Source organism: Aethalodelphis obliquidens, unplaced genomic scaffold (genome assembly GCF_003676395.1).
Source record: "Aethalodelphis obliquidens isolate GAN/ISIS:26980383/991018 unplaced genomic scaffold, ASM367639v1 scaffold1, whole genome shotgun sequence".
NCBI lineage: Eukaryota > Metazoa > Chordata > Mammalia > Artiodactyla > Delphinidae > Aethalodelphis > Aethalodelphis obliquidens.
This window is the reverse complement of record NW_020837945.1, coordinates 70,056,556-70,075,563: the sequence shown is the minus strand read 5'-3', so window position 1 is coordinate 70,075,563 and position 19,008 is coordinate 70,056,556. Positions and strand designations below refer to the sequence as shown.

General features: G+C 50.7%; 1 protein-coding gene across 6 annotated transcripts in view; it reads left to right on the top strand.

The window, feature by feature from the left end:
* The window catches only part of ITGB5 (integrin subunit beta 5), a 125,095-nt gene that overhangs the window by 79,416 nt on the left and 26,671 nt on the right, over positions 1-19,008 (top strand). For all 6 annotated transcript variants that reach the window (XM_027106912.1, XM_027106896.1, XM_027106931.1 and 3 more), the window contains 2 exons: positions 5,769-5,903; positions 14,535-14,964. In XM_027106912.1, the coding sequence (XP_026962713.1) occupies positions 5,769-5,903; positions 14,535-14,964 (565 nt within the window). The remainder of the gene's footprint in view (positions 1-5,768; positions 5,904-14,534; positions 14,965-19,008) is intronic.

Sequence of the window (19,008 nt, the reverse complement as noted above, 5' to 3'; positions counted from 1 at the left end):
AGATTCCCACAGTGAGTGGAAGCGTAACATGCTGAGAGTCTGAGAAGAGTGTGTGTCGGTGGCGGGCTGGGCCTACCCAATGTCACCCCCGTCCCGAGGGCCACTCTTCACCATGATGCCTTGGGCCTCAAGCTCTGGACATGGAACAGAGGAGTCAGTGCGAGAGCCGGAGGCCTACCCTGGGCTGCTCTCTCTGTCCTGCTGTGGTCCCGGGGCTTGGAGACCCCTGGGTTAGCAGGGGGCCGCTGCTGGAACCGCTGTCAACAGTGCAGTGACCAGTGCTTGCTTCCTGCCAAGCCAGGGCCTTTGGGAAAGAAATGGCTGAAGGGCAATCACATCCTGGGCTTTGGCGTGGGCTGCGGATTTCTCCTGGGTTTCTGGGGAGGAGCCACCCCCCAGCATTTCCATCCTAGGTCAGCTCCTGAGTTCTGACGCCCTGGGTAGCTGACAGAGCTCTGGGGCTCCCCCGGGAGCGTTTCCTGCCAAAGGCCCAGGGCCCTGCTCCTCGAGACTTTAATATAGGAGGGCATCATGACACCCAGTTCTGTGGAACTGGCGGGGTGGTGTGCACCAGAAATGGAAAAGGCGCTCTGCTCAGTCAGCGTTCTGTGCGGCCAAGTGGATTGCACGTCCACACCCGTGTGTGGGTCCCCTGAAGACCAGGGTGCACGAGACAGTGGTGGTGGTTCCCTGGGCGGGATCTCATAAATGCTCAGTGCTGCTCTCCCTCTGAGGCACGTTGCATTGGCCCTGAGCAGGATTCATGGTAGATAAATTCGTTTTCTTAATGGAAATCCAGGGGCCTGGGTTGAGGTCAGGAGGTCAGGAGAGGAGCAGGGAGCCCTTTCTGCGGCGGAGGATTTGGGAACCAGAAGAGTAGAGAAGGGGGTCTATTCCAGGCAGGAGCTGCGTTTGGAACCTGGGATGAGCCCCCTGAGGACCTTTGGGAATCTAGTACCGTAGCTGGACTCTGAGTTAAACTGCTGTGTCTGGAAGAGAACGCGTTAGGAAACAAAACATGTGACTCATGAGTGAACGTGTGAAATTCAACCTTTAAAATGGGCGTTTCTGGAATACTATCCACAACGACTATGCAGATTCATTGGAAAATGAAAACAGATTTATTGAGAGATAATTAACCAACAATACAGTGTACAGATTTAAAGTGTATATTTTGATAAGTTTTGACACTTGTACACACCTGTGAAACCATCACTACATCAAGACAGTGAATGTGTACGTCACCCTAAAAAGTCGGGACCCTTGGTAACTCCCTACTTCTGCCCTTTCCTTCAGTGGAAATTTAAAGAATATATTAAATATAGAAGCAGCAAGGTATTCAGAGCACAGTCTGGTTGGTGGAAGCCGCGTTGCGGGTATGTTGGTGCTTGACGTTGATTAGCACCCCGTCCGCCGGCTGCCGTCCTTTCTGGCAAACGGGAAGGCCCGGGCTGGGCCTCAGCTGCCCATACTTCTGGATTTGAACCCGCACGGGTGGTATGTGTGTGTGTATATGTGTATGTGCGCACGTGCATTTTGGCCTACACAGGTGTGTGTGTGTGTGTGTGAGCGAGTGCACACATGTGTGCACATGCACTTTGGCCTGCACAGGCCTCTGTGTGTGTGTGTGTGTACATATGTGCACACATGCACTTCGGCCTGCATGGGCGTGTGCGTGTACGTGTGCACGTGCGCTTTGGCCTGCATGGGCCTGCATGTGTGTGTGTACTTGCACACGTGCACTTTGGCCTGCACAGGCCAGTGTGTTTGTGTGTGTGTGTGTACATACGTGTGCATGTGCGCTTTGGCCTGCATGGGCCTGTGTGTGTGTGTGTACATACGTGTGCATGTGCACTTTGGCCTGCACAGGCCTGTGTGTGTGTGCGCGCACGTGTGCATACACATGTGCGCTTTGGCCCGTGCAGGGGCTCTGGTTGTCCTTTTACCTGTTCCTCTCCCCGGCCACAGTCCAAGCACAGCTCTCATGGGACCATTTGTGTTTCTCTGCGTCACCTTGCCACCTCTGTGCTTTGGGGTTGACTTCTACCTCGCTTATAGTTGGTATACCGTCCGTGGGGACATCCTGAGAGGATTGCAGCAGAGCACAGGTAACAGTGGAAATGGCCATGGTGTGACTCTAGGCTGGGGAGGGAGCACAACGGAAAGGGCACATTTAATGTAACGTCTCGTAGAATCGAGTCTGTTGTTCTTGGCTTTCACTGTGTGAAACGTTCACCTCTGGGCTTCGATTTCTACATTTTTTCTTGCTGTGCCAACTTCTTTATTGTGAGAGATCACCAGCGTGGAGCTTTGCTGTACAGTGGGTGCTGGTGAGAGGTTCCCTTCTAGAGCTCAGAGGTAGGGCCCTGGGTGCGTGCAAACACACACACACACACACACACACCACCAGCATTATGTCACCTTGACAAAGGGGGGTAGCACTCAGAGAGAAATCATGGCGGGGGGGGGGGTCCCTTTTCAGAGTGGGAAAGAAAAGAATGAGCTGGAAACCACTAGAGCTGCATGTGGAGGGTGACATCAGAGTCCTCTCCGAGCACATGTTTCTCTTTTTGTTGTTGCCATGAAGTCTGCTCCCACCCACTCCACAGCTGGCCTGACTTAATGCAGTTGCAGATGGGACCTAGCCTGAGTATTTAATAGCCTTTAAACTTCTTGACATTGTCTTCTTGTCCTAGGGTGAGGAGTAAGGAATCATGTTCAGAGGCAAATTTGGTAGGAATTAATTGAATTTCAGATAATTATCTTATGACACAAAAGTTTTCATGCATCAGAACTGCACTGGCTGTGGCTTTGATCCTCTGCTATATATCCTATACTCCATCCATTTCATTCATTTGTTCAACAAATAAATACTGCCTAACGTGTGGCAGGCATCATGCCACACGGTGGGAATAAAACAGTGAACAGAACACAGTCCTGCCCTCCAGGAGCTCATAATCTTTGAGGGGAGACTGACTCAACCAGGATACAACCTGACCATCTGCTCTCTCCAAGATCAGAGCCAGTTTTTGAGTAAAGAAGGGCCTGGTCTGGTGACTACAAAGAGCACTGCTGGGAGACCCAGAAGGCCCGGTTCTGGTTCTGCCTGCCTGCCCCTGGCAGCTCAGTGGCCCTGGATAAGGCCCTTTCTTTGGCCTCGGTTCCCACTTCCATAAAATGGGAGGTTTGAACTGAATAATCTCCACAGTTCCTACCCAAGACAACATGGGGATCAGAAATAATACAAACTTCAGATCTGAACACAAAACTTGGGGGTCTCACGGCCAGAGGAGAATATAGGATTCTGTTTGCATCTGTTACAGTTACTGGTTCATTGAATAGGAGTCCCGTTCCCCAGTGCGCTCTCTCCCTCCTCCAAGTTCCCCATTAATGCTTCCGGGTAGTGGCTTCAGCACGTCTTGATGGGAATGGCTGATGCTTTCTCCCAAAGTCTTGTTTGTGAGCCACGGGGCCCTCATATTTCATCAGACTGATCCCAAGTAATTTTGAAATAGCTCCGATCTACCTAGCCCTTTAATGATAAACTGTTTTGCCTCATCTTCACATTTATTTGCATTTAATATATATAATTTTTAATTTACCTTGTCTTTCAAAAATTAAGTTTCTTCCAATAGGCCTGAGCTGTCTACCATAGCTGCTGTCAAAACATCCATCCATCCATCCATCCATCCATCCATCCATCCATCCATCCAGCAAAAGCTTGTGTTCAGTCTTAGAGAGAAATATGATATGGTCCTTGAAATTCACAGCTCAGTGGGGAGAACAGATTTGTGAACAGCAGGAGAGCTGTGTGTGCTGAGTGGCGCTCTCAAGCCCTCTGCCAGTGGAGGCTGGCACTAACAAGAGGAAGTGGATTTAAGAGAGAGTATTTTTAGAGTTGTAGAAGCACTTAGACAATTTGTTGCAAAGGGAGAGACTATTTCTTGCAGAGAGTGTTTTCAACAAGCTGTTAATGTGTTGGGGAAACTGCATATTTACCTAATTCAAGTTTGACACTACATGCTCAGCAGAAAAGAGAAAAAGAAAGAAAAGAAACCCCATGAGAGCAGGAAGCACTTCTGCCTGCCATTCCATCCAACGCCCTGTTCCCTGGAGCGCGCCTGAGAAGGAGGTGGGAGTCTGAAGGGCTGTCAGTCGATCTGGAGGGGGTGTCCATGTGTCTCTCGGAGTATGTGCACCCTGCTATTCTGAGTGTATTTAGTGTATACAAAATTCTTTTTGTAAGATGTGCCCTAACTACAAGCCAGTTATTTCATTTGGCCTCCGTCTCTAAAGTACATCCTCCTTAGAGATTCTCAGTGTCAATTTTTTAAACTTGGAGACCTACAGAAGGTTGTACAGACTTTTTACAAACTAAATACACCCAAGTAGGGCTTCCCTGGTGGCTCAGTGGTTGAGAGTCCGCCTGCCGATGCAGGGGACACGGGTTCGTGCCCCGATCTGGGAGGATCCCACATGCCGCGGAGCGGCTGGGCCCGTGAGCCATGGCCGCTGAGCCTGCGCGTCCGGAGCCTGTGCTCCGCAACGGGAGAGGCCACAGCAGTGAGAGGCCCGCCTACCGCAAAAATAAATAAATATACCCGAGTATAGAACCACCCAGGCCAAAAAGCAGAATATTACGAGCATCCAGAACCCCTGTGTCCTTTTCTGTTACTGTCCCCTGGGGGTAACCGTTAGTTGTGCCCGTCTTTGAGTTTCATATAAATAGAATCATAGACTATGTATGCCTTCGGCATCTGGCTTCTTCTGGGCTGTGTGACATGAGATTCATCAGTGTCATGACATGTAGTCATTTCATTCATTCTTGTACTGTGTGATATTCTACATGAACACACCATAATTTGGAAAAAAAAAAAAAGTCTGTTCTGTTGATAGGCATTTGGGTAGTTCCAGTTTCTAGCTGTTACAGACAGCGTTGCTGTGAACATTCGTACGTGTTTTCTGGTCAGTACACATCTCTGTTGGATATAATCCTAGTGTAAATTGCTTGTCTAAGGTTGACCTAAGCATTAGTAGGTACTGCCTAATGTTTTTCTCAAGGCTTGTACCAGTTCACGCTCCCACCAGCAGGGTATGAGGCACCCATGTGCTCCAACTCATTTCCAACACTTGATATTTTTAGTCTTTTATTTTTTCTAATCTGTCGGGTAATTCTGGCTTGATTTTTGCTTCATCCGTTGTCTTGAGAACATAATCCACGTATAAGGTCTTATTCTCTCAGAATGTAGTTCAGAGCTCATGAATTTGGACCTCATCTGAGGTGCCTGCTGAGCTGATGGGGAAGGAAGATAGGGAGCTGACGGAGGGCGGGGGGAGGAGAGAGAAGAGCAGCTGAGCAAAGGAACATCATCCCAGGCACGTGCAAAGGCCCAGCGTCTGGGGTGCGCACGGCAAGATTTGAGGCACTGTCTGAAGCTGAGGGTGGGGATGGGGTGATTCTGCAGAGACGAGCAGGAACAGAGCATGACCCCTGGAAGCAGATGAGATTATCATATGGCAGGTGGGCCATTAGCAACTTCTCTGAGCTCACAGAGGGAGACCTCAGGCCAGGGCTAGTAAGATAGTGTGTGGGTGTGGAGAGGATGAAAGGGATGAGGGAGGGGCAGCGAACCTAGCCCACTGGCTCTTGCCTTGGCTTGAGATCCCGGAGTTAAAGGAAGCCATGTGGGCATCAGAGAACCAGTGTGGAGAACATCTTGGCTGCAGCCTTTACTAATTGGTTCTGGCTTCATCTTCTCTCTGTTCAGAGCATCCGGTCTAAAGTGGAGCTGTCCGTCTGGGATCAGCCTGAGGATATCAATCTCTTTTTCACTGCTACCTGCCAGGACGGTGTATCTTACCCTGGTCAGAGGAAGTGTGAAGGCCTGAAGATCGGGGACACGGTAAGTTCTCACCTTCCGTTTGTTTATACTTGTTAATGTTGGTCATCATTCTTTGGCTTCTGATAACTTTCGTGACTTATTAGAGGCCTTTAGGAGTTTGTAGTCTGTCTTCCAGCTCTGCATACTGGAGGACTTTCTTAAGCCTGCCCTGTGCTGTGCCTTCAAGATGCAGGTGGACTTAGTAAAAAGCTCCAGGCAGCACACAGCCTTCAGTGCGTTGTCACTTAAGGCTTCCTCAAGTTGACATTGTGCCTTTGGTGTCTTAAACCATCATTATCTTTGTTTGACAGGGATGAAATCAGTGGGAGAGTGTAGGTGGAAAGCTAAAAGACCCTGCCTTCGTTTCTAGTCTTCTACAGCTTGCTCTGTGCCTTGGGTAATCCGACTTTCACTTTTTCTTTATGTAAAGTATGCAGAAAGCCATCCACCTCTTCTGATTTGATGAGATGGAATGGATAACTCTGTTGCAATGGAGGGCATGGGTGCCTTGTCTGGATTTAAGTGGATATAACTAAATGGTGGAGAAGCAACATTGTGTAGAAAGATGTGTATCTGTGTACCAAGCCAAGGACGTGAGGGAAGGAGGAAGATACATGGATGATGAGAACAAAGATGAAATACTGGCTCAGAGGCAGGCAGAGGTGATGGAGAGCCATCCTCACTTCTAGAGAGTCCTGCTGCCAGAAGCAGACTGTGAGATCCATTCCTTCTTTCATTGCTCAGAAAATAGAAAGGCAAATAGAGGACTGAGGGAAAGTTCTCTTCTGTAACTAAAGAATCTGGTTGGAACCAGAAAAATTATAGGGACCTTAAAAATACATGACCGTATCTCCTGGGCTTTCATAAGCACTAATGATGGCCAAGGTGGAGATAAGCAGACATACCCTGGATTCCAGGGAAACGGCTCCAAAAGACAGAGGTGTGGCCGCATGACTGCTTACACTGCAGCGTGGTCTTCTGGAGCTGCCTCACGTTCTGTAATTGATTCTCTCCCTCCTTCCCCTTCCCAACTGCCCTTCGCCCATGTTACAACCCACAGGCGTACATCTCACCCATTCTAAATCTTAACAGTGGTACCTCACCCCAGCAAAGGGACCATTCAGAATGCAGTATCAAGGTTGAGAAAGTGAAGGACTCTAATGACTAGGTAACAGATCTTTTTCTAACGCAGGTTTTTTTTCCAAGTTTCTTTTTGCTTTAAAAAAAAAAAAAATGGAAAGATTGGCCTAATCAAGTTTTCAAACGATGAATCATTAAAAATTTAAAATGATTATTTATGGCGTTTCGCTAAGAAGGTACTCATAGAATAAGGTGACGTTGCTGTAACAAAACTCCTATTCCCATTTTCCTATCAACCTGAATAAATTTTGGAGAGAGGGCTTTAATCTATACAAATAAAAAATAGGAGTAGAATTGATGCCATCCCCTGCCTTATTTAGCAATGAGTAATATTTTCAATGTACATGAACTGCTTGGGTGGGGAAGCCCCATCTCATTAAAGTGGCACATCCAATAAAATTTTATTTTTAATACTTGTCAAATTTTGTGATATATTTATGTTGTTTTGATCAATTGCAATGATTAATCAATCCAGATGATGTTTTTAAAAAAACACAAAAGCCTTATAGTCACCGGCTTTAAAGAGACAGCTGTGAAAAATGGAAGGAGGCAGAACTAACCAGAAAAACTCCACGTAAGTGGACTCTGTGGCTCTGTGGATGGGATGTTTGGTGCAGTGTGTCAGGAAAGCTAAAGAACGATGTGTGAGAAACACCCAAACAAGGAACCTTTTACTTGGACAAATAGGTTCAGTGGAACAGAGGCAAGGAGGAGGATGTACAGCACACACACCAGGCGCCTGGGTTTCAGGAAGTCTCTTGACAATTTCTAATGACATCCTTATGCAAAGACAGGTAACGTGGGTCGGTGATAGCACAGCTAGGCAGATGCATAGCTGAGTAAACCTGCTTTCTAAGAGTGTTGATTATGTCATCTGGAGGAAGACTTGACGGAGGTTCCAGCTGTCTCCTGTCTACTCCCGGCTTGAGATTAACTCGAGGGAGAACTACTTATCACAGTTGGGGAGGTCACAAAGCTGGAGAAAACAGGGTAGCTTATAAAGCAGGAAAACCAAGATTTAAGAACATTTTAAAAAATTGAGCTGGGTTGAAATCATCAGGATTCGTATCTTACATTAAGTTCAGAATATTAATAGGATAGAGGGAACTTGGTTTGATAAAGTAGCTTTTAAGAAAAGGATCTGGTAGATTCTAATTCCCAAAGGCTCAGTGTGAATAAGCAGCGTTGCTTTGAAAAAAAATGCCAACTGAGGCTGCATTAGTGGAACCCCAGAGAAAATGGTTTCACTCTTTTTTGTGTGGGTCAGACTGCGTCTGGAGTTCTTTGTTCAGTTTTTTTTTTTTTTTTTTCCAGAGGGCAAGTGTAAAGGAACTATCATGATGGAGGTATATAGACACCAGGAAGATCAAAGGAACTGGTGTTTGTTGCTAATAATAGCATAAAGTTGGAATTCTTTTTGAATGCAAGAAACTGAAGCCAGTTTATGCTGCCATAAGAAAAAAGGGGAAATTATTATAAGAATATTGGGTCCCTAATGGACCCAAGGGGGCAATGCAGTTAGTATTGGAAAGGACTGGAAAGTAACTGGACAAAGGGTTAGCTCCATGTTCCTCACTGGGTCCCTTGTAAGGAAGATAGTTATTCATGTTGACAGATGAGAAAAACTGAGGCACGAAGAATTCAATTAAGTGCCCAAGTAAGTAGCCAGTAAGTAGCAGCCAGTAAGTGGCAAAGTTCAAGTTCAAGGCCAGGGCTTTCTGGCTCTGATGCCAGCACCCATGCCCCCTCCCCCTGGCCTCTTGCTGCCCATGCCTATGGTCCTGTTCCATCATCCCCATTCAGACGGCTCGCCTCAGAGCAGAGCACCATAGCAAGGGCCGGGGCCTCCAGCAGGGAACACCTCACCGCATTCTGTGTACACCCCCTGGGGCTCAGTGCTGCTGGGTGTCCCGAGATGTGGGATCACCCACAGACGGCAGTGGACTCACAGCTCTCTCCAGACCAAGTCCTCTCCCTGGTCATTGCCTTCTGACTGTGGAGGGAATGACAGAGTTACCATTTCGTGCGAATTTATTATACTCTCCGTGCTCTGCTAGGGCTTGGCTGCTGGCTTCCTCTGCTGCTTGCAGCCTCTGTCAGGTAGACATGACTTCCCCATTTTATGTGAGAAAGACTGAGACTCCGAGGTGGGGGGCCCTGGCTGCTGGTGAGCACAAGTGCCAGGAGTCAGAGCTGCAACCACTGATGCCACAGTGCGTGTTTTTTTCCTTATACCTCGTGCATTTTGAAAGTAAAAGTTTCAGAGGAGCTAAAGGTGGGATCATCACCACTTTTGTGCGGACACTCTAGTGTACAGATTTTGTTTTTTGCTAGGATAGGGTACTTCGGAAAAATAGGAACATTGTCCAGAAGACAGGAAAGGATTTTAAGTGGCATTTTTCACAAAAGTGGAAAATCTCAGACATATTTGGATGACTTCTAGAGCATTTGAAACGGAAGGAAGAAGGGTGCTTCTCCCACGCCCTCCACAGCAGTTCCACATGGGCGGGCCAGGGAGAGCCTCCCTTGGGGTCCCCGGGGCCGTGGTCCTGTTGAGACAGCGGCCCAAAGGCAGGCCTGCCATGCTGGCTCCTTGTTTCCTCTCTCTGCCCAAGAGGCCACAGTCGCATGGCCCCCGGCTCTGCCGCCAGGGCTCTGTGGGTGGAAACACGCTGACACAGAGCAGTGGCCACTTGCCTGTCATAGCCGGACCCAGTGCTTCTTGCAGGCCACCGGAGGTGAGCTCTTTGAGGCCCTGGAGGCAGTGGGGGGCAGAATCCAGGGCAAAATGGAAATGTGGGGTCCTTGTTAAAAAATAAAGAATTTCAGGATGACAGCAGAGCATTAAACTAAGCACGGGCCCTTCTGAGCGTGGGGCTCTGTGTGACTGCACGGGCACGTGCCCACGGAGCTGGCCTGGAGGGAGAACTGGGGGGCTTCCCCTCAACCCCCTTATTGCTGAAGGAGAGATGTACTTCTGTCCCTCATCTCGGGCTGAACTTTCTCCAAAGAGCTGATGGTTGGACTTAGGTTTGCTCCTGAGCATGTGGGCATTTCCCCCTTGACATTTGTCCCGGGGACAAATCTGGTGCAGGAAATGTAGGTGCAGGAGTCAACCCCATAGGGTTGGGGGCAGTGATGAAAGCCGGGCCTGGTGCTGCGGGAGCCCCAAGGAAGAAGGGCCCCGCATCGCAGAGGGGGTGCTGTTTGAGCTGAGGCTCCGAGTTTTCCAGACATAGAAAAAGAGTGGGGAGGCCCCATTAGTGGTGAGTCCGAGAAGGTGTGAACAGGTGCGAAGCAGCTGAGGCGGGGAGTGGGTTGGGAACTGAGAAGAGAGGAGCTGGGGCTGCAGAGGCGGGATTGGGCCAACTGGTAGGACATACGTGCCAAGCTAAGGTGTCTGGCATTATTTGGCTGGCATGATTTCCGTTCTTTAGTGCCATGAGCTGGGAGGGCTCTGGGTAAGTAAGAAATGGCGAGGAGGGTAGGCAGGAGTAAAGAGCACAGCAGAAGGGCCCGGGGGCTCACTGGAGGAGAGGGGTTAGGGAAAGCAGACAGGGTGTAACTGCCATCCAGTGCATCTCGGGGTCTGGCCTGTGGATAAGGACATGGCCCATGGGGGAGAGGGAGCCTTGGGACAGCTGGGTTCAAGGGGCATCCGGGCAGGTCTCGCCTCCCTGTAACCAGAGCTTCCTGCAGAGGTGGAGGAGGTGGGCGGGCACCGTCTCCATGGTCACTTCCAATCAGAGGCCATGGTTCTGTGACTGTCCTGTGACCTCTGGGTTAAGAGATCTATCTGTCCAGGCAAGAAGCAAGGGGAGGTGGTAGGGGGTGAGGGACAAAGGTTGTCCTCAGAGAAATATTCCTTACATGAAATCTTGCAGTCCCAAATCCAGTGATTTCTGTTTTTTTCCCCTAATTTTCCTCCCAGCATCAACCAGGGCTGACTGAGTGGGCCTGGCCACTGGGAGTCAGTTTTCTCATGAACTGGCTTTGACAAATCAGTATGCAAGTGGCTGGCTGTGCGACTGGCACTAACGCCCGGTACAAAGGAACCAGTGAGCCCCGTTGGGGGCTTCCCACAGCGTCCCGCTCTCCGGCCCCTCCCCTGGGGCTCTCCACCCCTTGCCCATGCCCAACGCTTTGTCTCAGCGAGCTCCTAGTGGACTTGGCATTTGCAGAGCGTGGATTTGGGTGGGGGCTGGGTAGCCCCTTTGAAAGGGTGGTCAGGCCGGCAGCCCTGTGCGGGAACCAGGAGCATCCCAATGAGGTTCAAATAATAAGACTGGGCGGGAGGGAGGACTGCTGTGTCCGCGACCTTCCTCTGGAATCTCGGAGTGGGAAAACGGAAAGTCTCCTGGAACAGGGGAGCCTTCCCTTTCAAGAGTCCACAGTAATCAGGGAAGAGAAGCCTCATTCCAGCTGCCTGACAGACTCTCTGGATTCTTTCCTGAGCCCTCAGGGAAATGGACTCTGAAGGGAGGAGTAGCAGAACAGATTGACTCGCTGTTGCCGAAGTGCTTTTTATAGCATTCCTGTGCCCAGCAGGACCTGAGACGTGGTGGCTGAAATGGACCTGTTCTCTGGTTATCAGGTGGCCGGCTGCACGCTAGGCTGCAGGGGGCCCGACAGCTTGGACCTCGGTTAGACCAGAGCTTTGGCTGAAGAAGGCCACGGGGACCTGCTTAGAAGCCAGGCCTTAGACTGGGCAGACAGTGTGTGAATCGTCCTGAATCCTGGGTGATCAGCTGCCGGCACTGATTCAGGGGCATCCCCAACCTTTCCACTCCCTCTCCAGCAAACACAGACATCTGCGAGGCCCAGGAGATTTAATTCCCTCTCTTGTTACTTGATCCCTTGGTGCAGGCCAGTTTTCCTGGGGGAAGGTTATGCTCACAGATGGACACTCCCCACAGTCTTGCAATAATTAAATGCCTTTGGTTCTTGGTCCAGGCTGTTTCTTTGTAATTTTTTCCACTTCTGACCCGCAGCGGCCTTTGTGGGGGGCCGGGCTTTCCATTTAACATGTCCAGCAAAGTTATTCCCCTGGGAGGTAGTAGGCGTCTCTCCGAGCCTCAGCGGGAGGGATGTTCATCTCTCTCCACATTCTTGATGCCCCGTGGCACCTTGGTCAGATGCAGCCTCCCTGTCCTTCCATCTGCGGGCTCAGGTTATCCCCAGCCCAAGGCAGGAAGGTTGAAAGTTGACCAGGAGCTTCTGGTCACTACTGGGTGGGTTCCCATCTAGTGGTCCCTCTGTGAGCCGGGCCTCTCTCTCTCTACCCAGGTCTGGACACTGGACATCTGCCTCATTCCCTACTTCTAGGAGGTGACATGCCAAGGAGAGCACAGGCCCAGCCCCACCCCTCCCCAGCTGTGTGACCAGCACTAAGCTCCCGGAGCCCACCAGCCCCGTTTTCCTTCTGGTAAATGAGGACGCCTCCTCCTAGGGCATGTAAATGAGATGCGCGTGGCAATGCCCAGCACGGGGCCTGGTGCACGTAGTACTCAGCACCTGGTAACCGCTAGGCAGCTTGCAGTGCCCTGGGTGGGTCCGCATCTTTCTTCCTTACCTCGAGAGCCCACCTGTACCTGAGGGCCTTGGGACCGGGTTGTGGACGTGCTTTTGCCAGTCTCTCTGCCGCCTCCCACCCCCAACGTGGAGGTGGGCTGTGGGCCCGTCCCACTGTCTGCAGCTGGCTTGCTTCGCCCGGCGTCCTCTGACCCTGGCTCCTGGTCATCGTCCTCAGCGCACCTGTCTGATGGTGTCTGCTGTGATACTGCTTCACTAATGCCGACTCCTGGTGTCTTGTTGCCAAGCAGACTCTCTCCAGGACCTAGGAAGCGGGGTCTCCTGCTCAGCCTCACGCACTCCGGCTCCCACCCTGCGGGGGGGGGTGTCCCTAGATGTCACAGAGGGGAGGCCTTTTAGAATTAGTAAAGATCCCAAAGTGACAAGGATCTGTAGAACGTTTATTTTTATTTCATTTTTTTGCGGTACGCGGGCCTCTCACTGCTGTGGCCTCTCCCGTTGCGGAGCACAGGCTCCGGACGCACAGGCTCAGTGGCCATGGCTCACGGGCCCAGCCGCTCCGCGGCATGTGGGAACTTCCCGGACCGGGGCACGAACCCGTGTCCCCTGCATCGGCAGGCGGACTCTCAACCACTGCGCCACCAGGGAAGCCCTCTGTAGAACGTTTAGAAAAAGATATTTTGAGTGTTCTCAAAATATACTTTATTACCTAAAGAGTACCCAGTAAAGCAGGTTATTGATGGCTTTTTAAAAACCAGTTCTATTCCAACCCAAATAATAGAGCTAACAATACCAGTAGCTAAAAGTGGTTCCTAACTTGTTCTGAGTTTCAGAATGTTCTGAGGAGCCTTTTGAAAAAGAAAGACGTCTGGGCCAGAGGCGGTGGGTCAGTTTCTGGAGTGAGACCAGGCCTCTGTCGGTTCAGGGGAGAAGGACTTCAGGATGGTGTTTGGTCAGGGCGTGCCAGCTACCTGTCTGCAGATTTCCACAGCGCCCTGCTTGGAGGGCCCTGCTGGATGATTCTCACCACGTGGTGGCGGGGAGGGGAAAGTGGAATCACGCTGTACTCCCTGGGAGAATCACAGCGAGCAGCGTCCCTGCTTTCCCTCACATCCCAGCCATGTGGGCTGCTAACAGGCATCTTTCCTCCATTGCCATCTGCCAGCGAGGTCCACCTTGCTGCCTGTTTCCATGGCAACCCATAAGCAGCTCGAGAGTTAGCAACACTCTTGTACATGCTTTGTTCAATAAGAAAAAGTCTGTCAGTGTATGTGGCAATGATGCTTCTTTACAGCCTCTGGACCGTGGACTGATTGTGAAAGACACAGCTGTGAGGATCACGCAGAGAGAAACTGGGGCAGAGGGAGGCTCAGGTGTGTCTGTGTGGAGATACATACGCTGGAAGGGACACAAGAGCCATCTCTCCCTTCTCCGGCAGGGGAGGAAACACCTCTGCAGAAGGGCAGGCAGTTGCCAGGGCATCTCGACCACAGCGCCCCATGAGTTCAGGGAGCCACGTCTAACCTGGCATAGAGGGAGGTGCCTGGTATATTGTTGAAGATTTTGTTGACTTTCAAAATGGAGACGGGAAGAGCATAGGATAGAAGTGAAAAGGGGAGAAAGAGAACCTTGTAACCTTGAGTGAATCTTTCTACCTTCCTGTGGAAGCCCTTTTCCTCTGGGAGGTAAAAAAGATGATGAACGTTAAAGAATTAAGCATGATGCCTGTCAAATGTTGGCACGCCTGAATACGCCCTTCCTGGGTAGGGGCTTGCTGTCTCCGGGGCCTCTTCCTCCTCGGGCCGTTGGAGTGGCCCTCGGTGAGTGTGGGGAGGGGCTGGATTTGGCCCCAGTTCTTCACTGAGGACCTTGGAGGAACTGTGCTCAGGCCAGGCCCCTGGCTGATCAGGAGGCTGGTGCAGACAGCGGGAGGCCCAGATGCACCATGGCCACCACGTCCCCTCTCTTTCTCCTGCGCAGGCATCCTTTGAGGTGTCAGTGGAGGCCCGGAGCTGCCCGGGCAAACACGCGCAGCCCATGTTCACCCTGCGGCCCGTGGGATTCCGGGACAGCCTGGAGGTGGGGGTCACCTACGACTGCAGGTGCAGCTGCAGCGCAGGACTGGAGCCGGACAGCGCCAGATGCAGCGGCAACGGGACTTACGTCTGCGGCCTGTGTGAGTGCAACCCCAGCTACCTGGGCACCAGGTGCGAGTGCCAGGAAGGGGAGAGCCAGAGCGGGTACCAGAACTTGTGCCGAGAAGCGGAGGGCAAGCCCCTGTGCAGCGGACGCGGGCAGTGCAGCTGCAACCAGTGCGCCTGCTTCGAGAGCGAGTTTGGGAAGATCTACGGGCCCTTCTGCGAGTGCGACAACTTCTCCTGTGCCAGGAACAAAGGAGTCCTCTGCTCAGGTAGGCACCCCGCAAGCACTTTTGCTCTGAGCCAGGCACAGGCCTGGGTGCCGTTTGGACATCCCCAAAGCATGCTTTATACTTCCTGCCACAGTCCTCCTGGGAGAAGATGAGGGCACACCTTGGGGGTGGGACCAGTGTGTCGAATGCAAAAGCAGGAGGTGGCACTGCTGCGTGATGTGGACTCTCAGAGTTGGAGGGGTCGGTCGTGGGTCATCCAGGACTTAACCACACAGCATTCCTGACACAGGTGATCAGCCTCTTCTTGATTGCCCCTGGGGACGGGGAGCTCCCTGGGGCCAGAAGAGGTTATTCCCTTGTTAGACATCCCATTCATCTCCTATGGCTGCTCTAATAAATTACCACAGACTTAGTGGCTTAAAACAACACAAATGTATTCTATGCTAGTTCCGGATGTCAGAAGTCTGAAATGGGTTGGCTAAAATCCAGGTGTTATTTGGCTAAAATCCAGGTGTCAGCAGGGCTACATTCCTTCTAGAAGCTCTAAGGGAGACTCTGTTCCCTGGCCCTTTCCAGCTTCTAGAAGCCATTTGCATCCCTTGGCTTGTAGCACCGTCCTCTGTTTTCGAAGCCAGCCGTGTAGCATCCTGAGATATGTCTCTGACTCTGACCTCTGCTTTGCTCTGAGGCTCCTGCCTCTTCCTTATAAGGAGCCCTGCGATTTGCGTTGGACCCACGGGATCATCCAACGAGTCTCCCCATCTTAGGATCCTTGACTTAATCACATCTGCAGGGTCCCTCTTACCGTGTAAAGTAACGCTGGTACAAATTCCAGGGATTAGGCCGTGCACATCGTTGAGGGCCATCGTTCTGCCTCGCATAGACATGATTTGAAAGTTTCCTTTTATATCAAACAGAAGATCGTTTCTCAGTCACTTCTGCTCAGCGGTTCACATTTTAGGCTCCCTCTTCCGCATGACAAACTGTCAAACGTCTGAGAACTTCTTTATGTTTCTCTGTTCTCTTTTCTTATCCAGGCTAGACACCAGGTCTCTTCCTTCTCTGAGGCTCTATCATTCTGTTAAGTGTGCCTCTCAGAATCAGGCGTGTTATTTGTCATCTGGGTAACGAGGGCTCAGCCCCGAGTTCAGCGAAACATTTGCTTCCTGTGACCTGAACGTTCCACTTCCATTAACACATCCTAACAACACTCACTTTTTCTTTTCTGTTAAACAATCACATTGTACCGTTGAACTTGGTTTTAACTTCTATACCAAAAGTTGAAGATTTTTAATATTTTGAATGAACTATAGCCAAGCCAAGTTTCTGTTGTGTCACGTTGGGGCGCTTAAGTTTTTGAATCTAAGCATAGGACTTTACATGGGTTCCAGTTAAATTACAGTTTGGCAGCTCCCATTCTGGGAGTTGCGCTCTGACGAGATACTGTAAAATCATGTCTCTAAAGGGTCATTCTGTCCGACACCATGCCACCTGCAGTCGAGTCAGCAGAACAATTCTAGGCAGGATTGTAGTTTCTTCTACTGCTGTGTATTCTGTTTCCAGGATTCCTTCTTTGTGAACGGTCTTCCAGTGGTAAAGTGTCGATTTAAAAGGAACTTAAGAGGGTGGCAGGGAAGATAAAGCACAAACATGGGAAGCAAATCAGAACATATAAATGATCTGTCACTGCGGGAGGGGTAACCATCCCTCCATGGGAGAAACAAGTGCAGAGGGTTGCACAGATGAGCGTAGGCCCGTGAGGCCTCCGGGGGCAGAATGCATCATAAGACAAGTGTGAGCCCACCCATGGGTGCAACGGAACCGGCATGCTCAAACTCGGAATTGCTCCAGAAAATGTAGGACGTATAATGTCATAGAAGAGTCAGCTAGCTGGCAAGAGTCAGGATTTGATGTGCTGATCAGGCCACAGGGTCCAGTCTTTCTGAGATAGATTGGGTGGTTCCACGGGATGGTTCTGTCTGGATTAGCAGGAAAAGTGCTTGGGATCAGGCAGGTCCGAGCCTAAATCCACCACCACCACCACCACCACGTGCTACTTGTGTCACTTTGGGCACAGAGCTGTTGTGAGCAGTAAGAGAATGTGTCTAAGGCACATTGCCTTGCTGACCACTGGCTCCTTTAAGAGTCAGCGCCACACACTCCTGGGAGCCACAGCTGCTGTCCAGTGTGCAGGCGGGGCCGCCTTCCCCGTGAGTCGGGGCTTTGCTGAGGACTTCCGGCACGGCGGGATGGATGGACTGCCTATTCCCTTTAGCAGCCTCCATAAATGCTCCAAGAAGCCTGGCTGTGTCTGTAATTGGCTTTCAGCCGTGAATTTTTTTTTTTTTTTTTAACATATTAGCAAGTATTATCACGGAGCTCCCTCCTTACCCCTCAGGTACCAGAAATAATCCTCTGATGTGTCTTCGTCCAGAAGGCTGCTTGTGTGTGTGTTGCCTGGGAGCCAGGGCTGCTAGGTCGGATGATCTGTGCAGATCTCATCCCCATGGTTTATCCGCCCGACTGCCTGGGTTGTCTTGGACTTTGGGTTTTCCTGTCTCTAAAAACACCCCAGCCCTCCCTTGTTTCTGCATCACTTTGAGAACTGAAAGAGAAGACGTGGATAAAGGACCCAGCACGGTGGTTGGCAGGAAACAGGGCCCAGCACGTGGGGGCTGCCTCCCCTCCTTCCCTCAGATGTCATGTGCCTCCGAAAATAATACAGCACAGAGCCTGGAGGTGTGGGGCGGGTGGTACATGAGGCGCGAGAGGCCTTAGTAAGGAGAACCGGTCATTTTGGAAGCTGGAGTATTCTGTAGCTGAGTGAATACCCACAGTCCTCCTGAGCTAGTCTTGCATTTCAGGCTCCTGCCAGATGCTGGGTGCTCGCTCCTCCCTTCGCTCCATCCAGCCCTGTCGTGATGAGAGACTCTCTTGTGTCCCCAGGTGTGGAAACAGGAGGTTCAAGATGCCCTTGGCAGAAATAGAGACACAGATGTAGAGAATAAACATATGGACACCAAGGGGGGAAAGCGGCAGGGGTGGGGGTGGTGCTGTGATGAATTGGGAGATTGACATAACTAATAAGAAATGCTATATAAAAAAATAAATAAAATTAAAAAGCCCTTGGGGCTCCCACATGTGCGGCGCTTTGAGTCACTAACTCCTCGGAATTGCTGAGCTGAGATGTCTTTCGTTCCCCTGAAGTTGGAAAGCTTGAAAAATACAGGGGGAGTTGATGGATGTGTGGTCAGTCTGAGCTGTCTGTCTCCTTCTTGGTGACCAGGATTAATCTGAACCATCTGGTGAACCAGACAAAGAACTTTTTTACCCTCACTGGTTCACATGCATCCCTTCCTAAAGTGTGTTGTCAGTCAAGAGAGTAACTCCAACTAGCTGTAGGATTGTTCTTCGGTCTAGAATGTTCTCAGAGAAAGAAATTGTTCACCATTCCATCATTCATACTTTAAGAGATTTTCCTTCTAAGTTTTTTCTAAGTGTGTGTATGTGTGCAATTTTGTAGCTTTTTTTTCATATAATATTACATCCTAAGAAGTGCCTGAAGTTGAGTTACTTGAACACATCAATAATTAGAACACTTGGCTGCCTTTCCCCAGTTAGCCTCCTCCACCCCTTCACTGTGAAAGCAACAACTAGTTGAAACTATCCAGGTCTTCCTGGAGACAGTAGTTTCTGGAATAAGGTCATTGTGGCGTGTGATCATCTAGGAAGGACGCCCAGCTCCGGGCAGGACCGATCCTCCGGGCCGTCGATGTAGCACCCAGCTCCTCGTTCCTTGTCTCACAAACACTCCAGCTTGTTCAGGAGGCAGCAGCGGGTGGGTGAGGGATCCACCCCCAGTTCCTGGTTCCCGTGGTCAGCTTGGGGCTCCCTCTCCGGAATTTGGCCCGCTGGTTTTGAGCTCTTGGATCGCTGTTACATTCAGGGTTTTTGTGGGGGAGAGGTCTTATTTCTCAACAACGACTCTGGTCTTGAAGATGCTGACTCGGAGACTCACAAGCAGCTGACCTCAGCGTTCTCTCAGTGTTTCTCAGCCCTTCCCCCTGCAGCTGGGCCCACGGT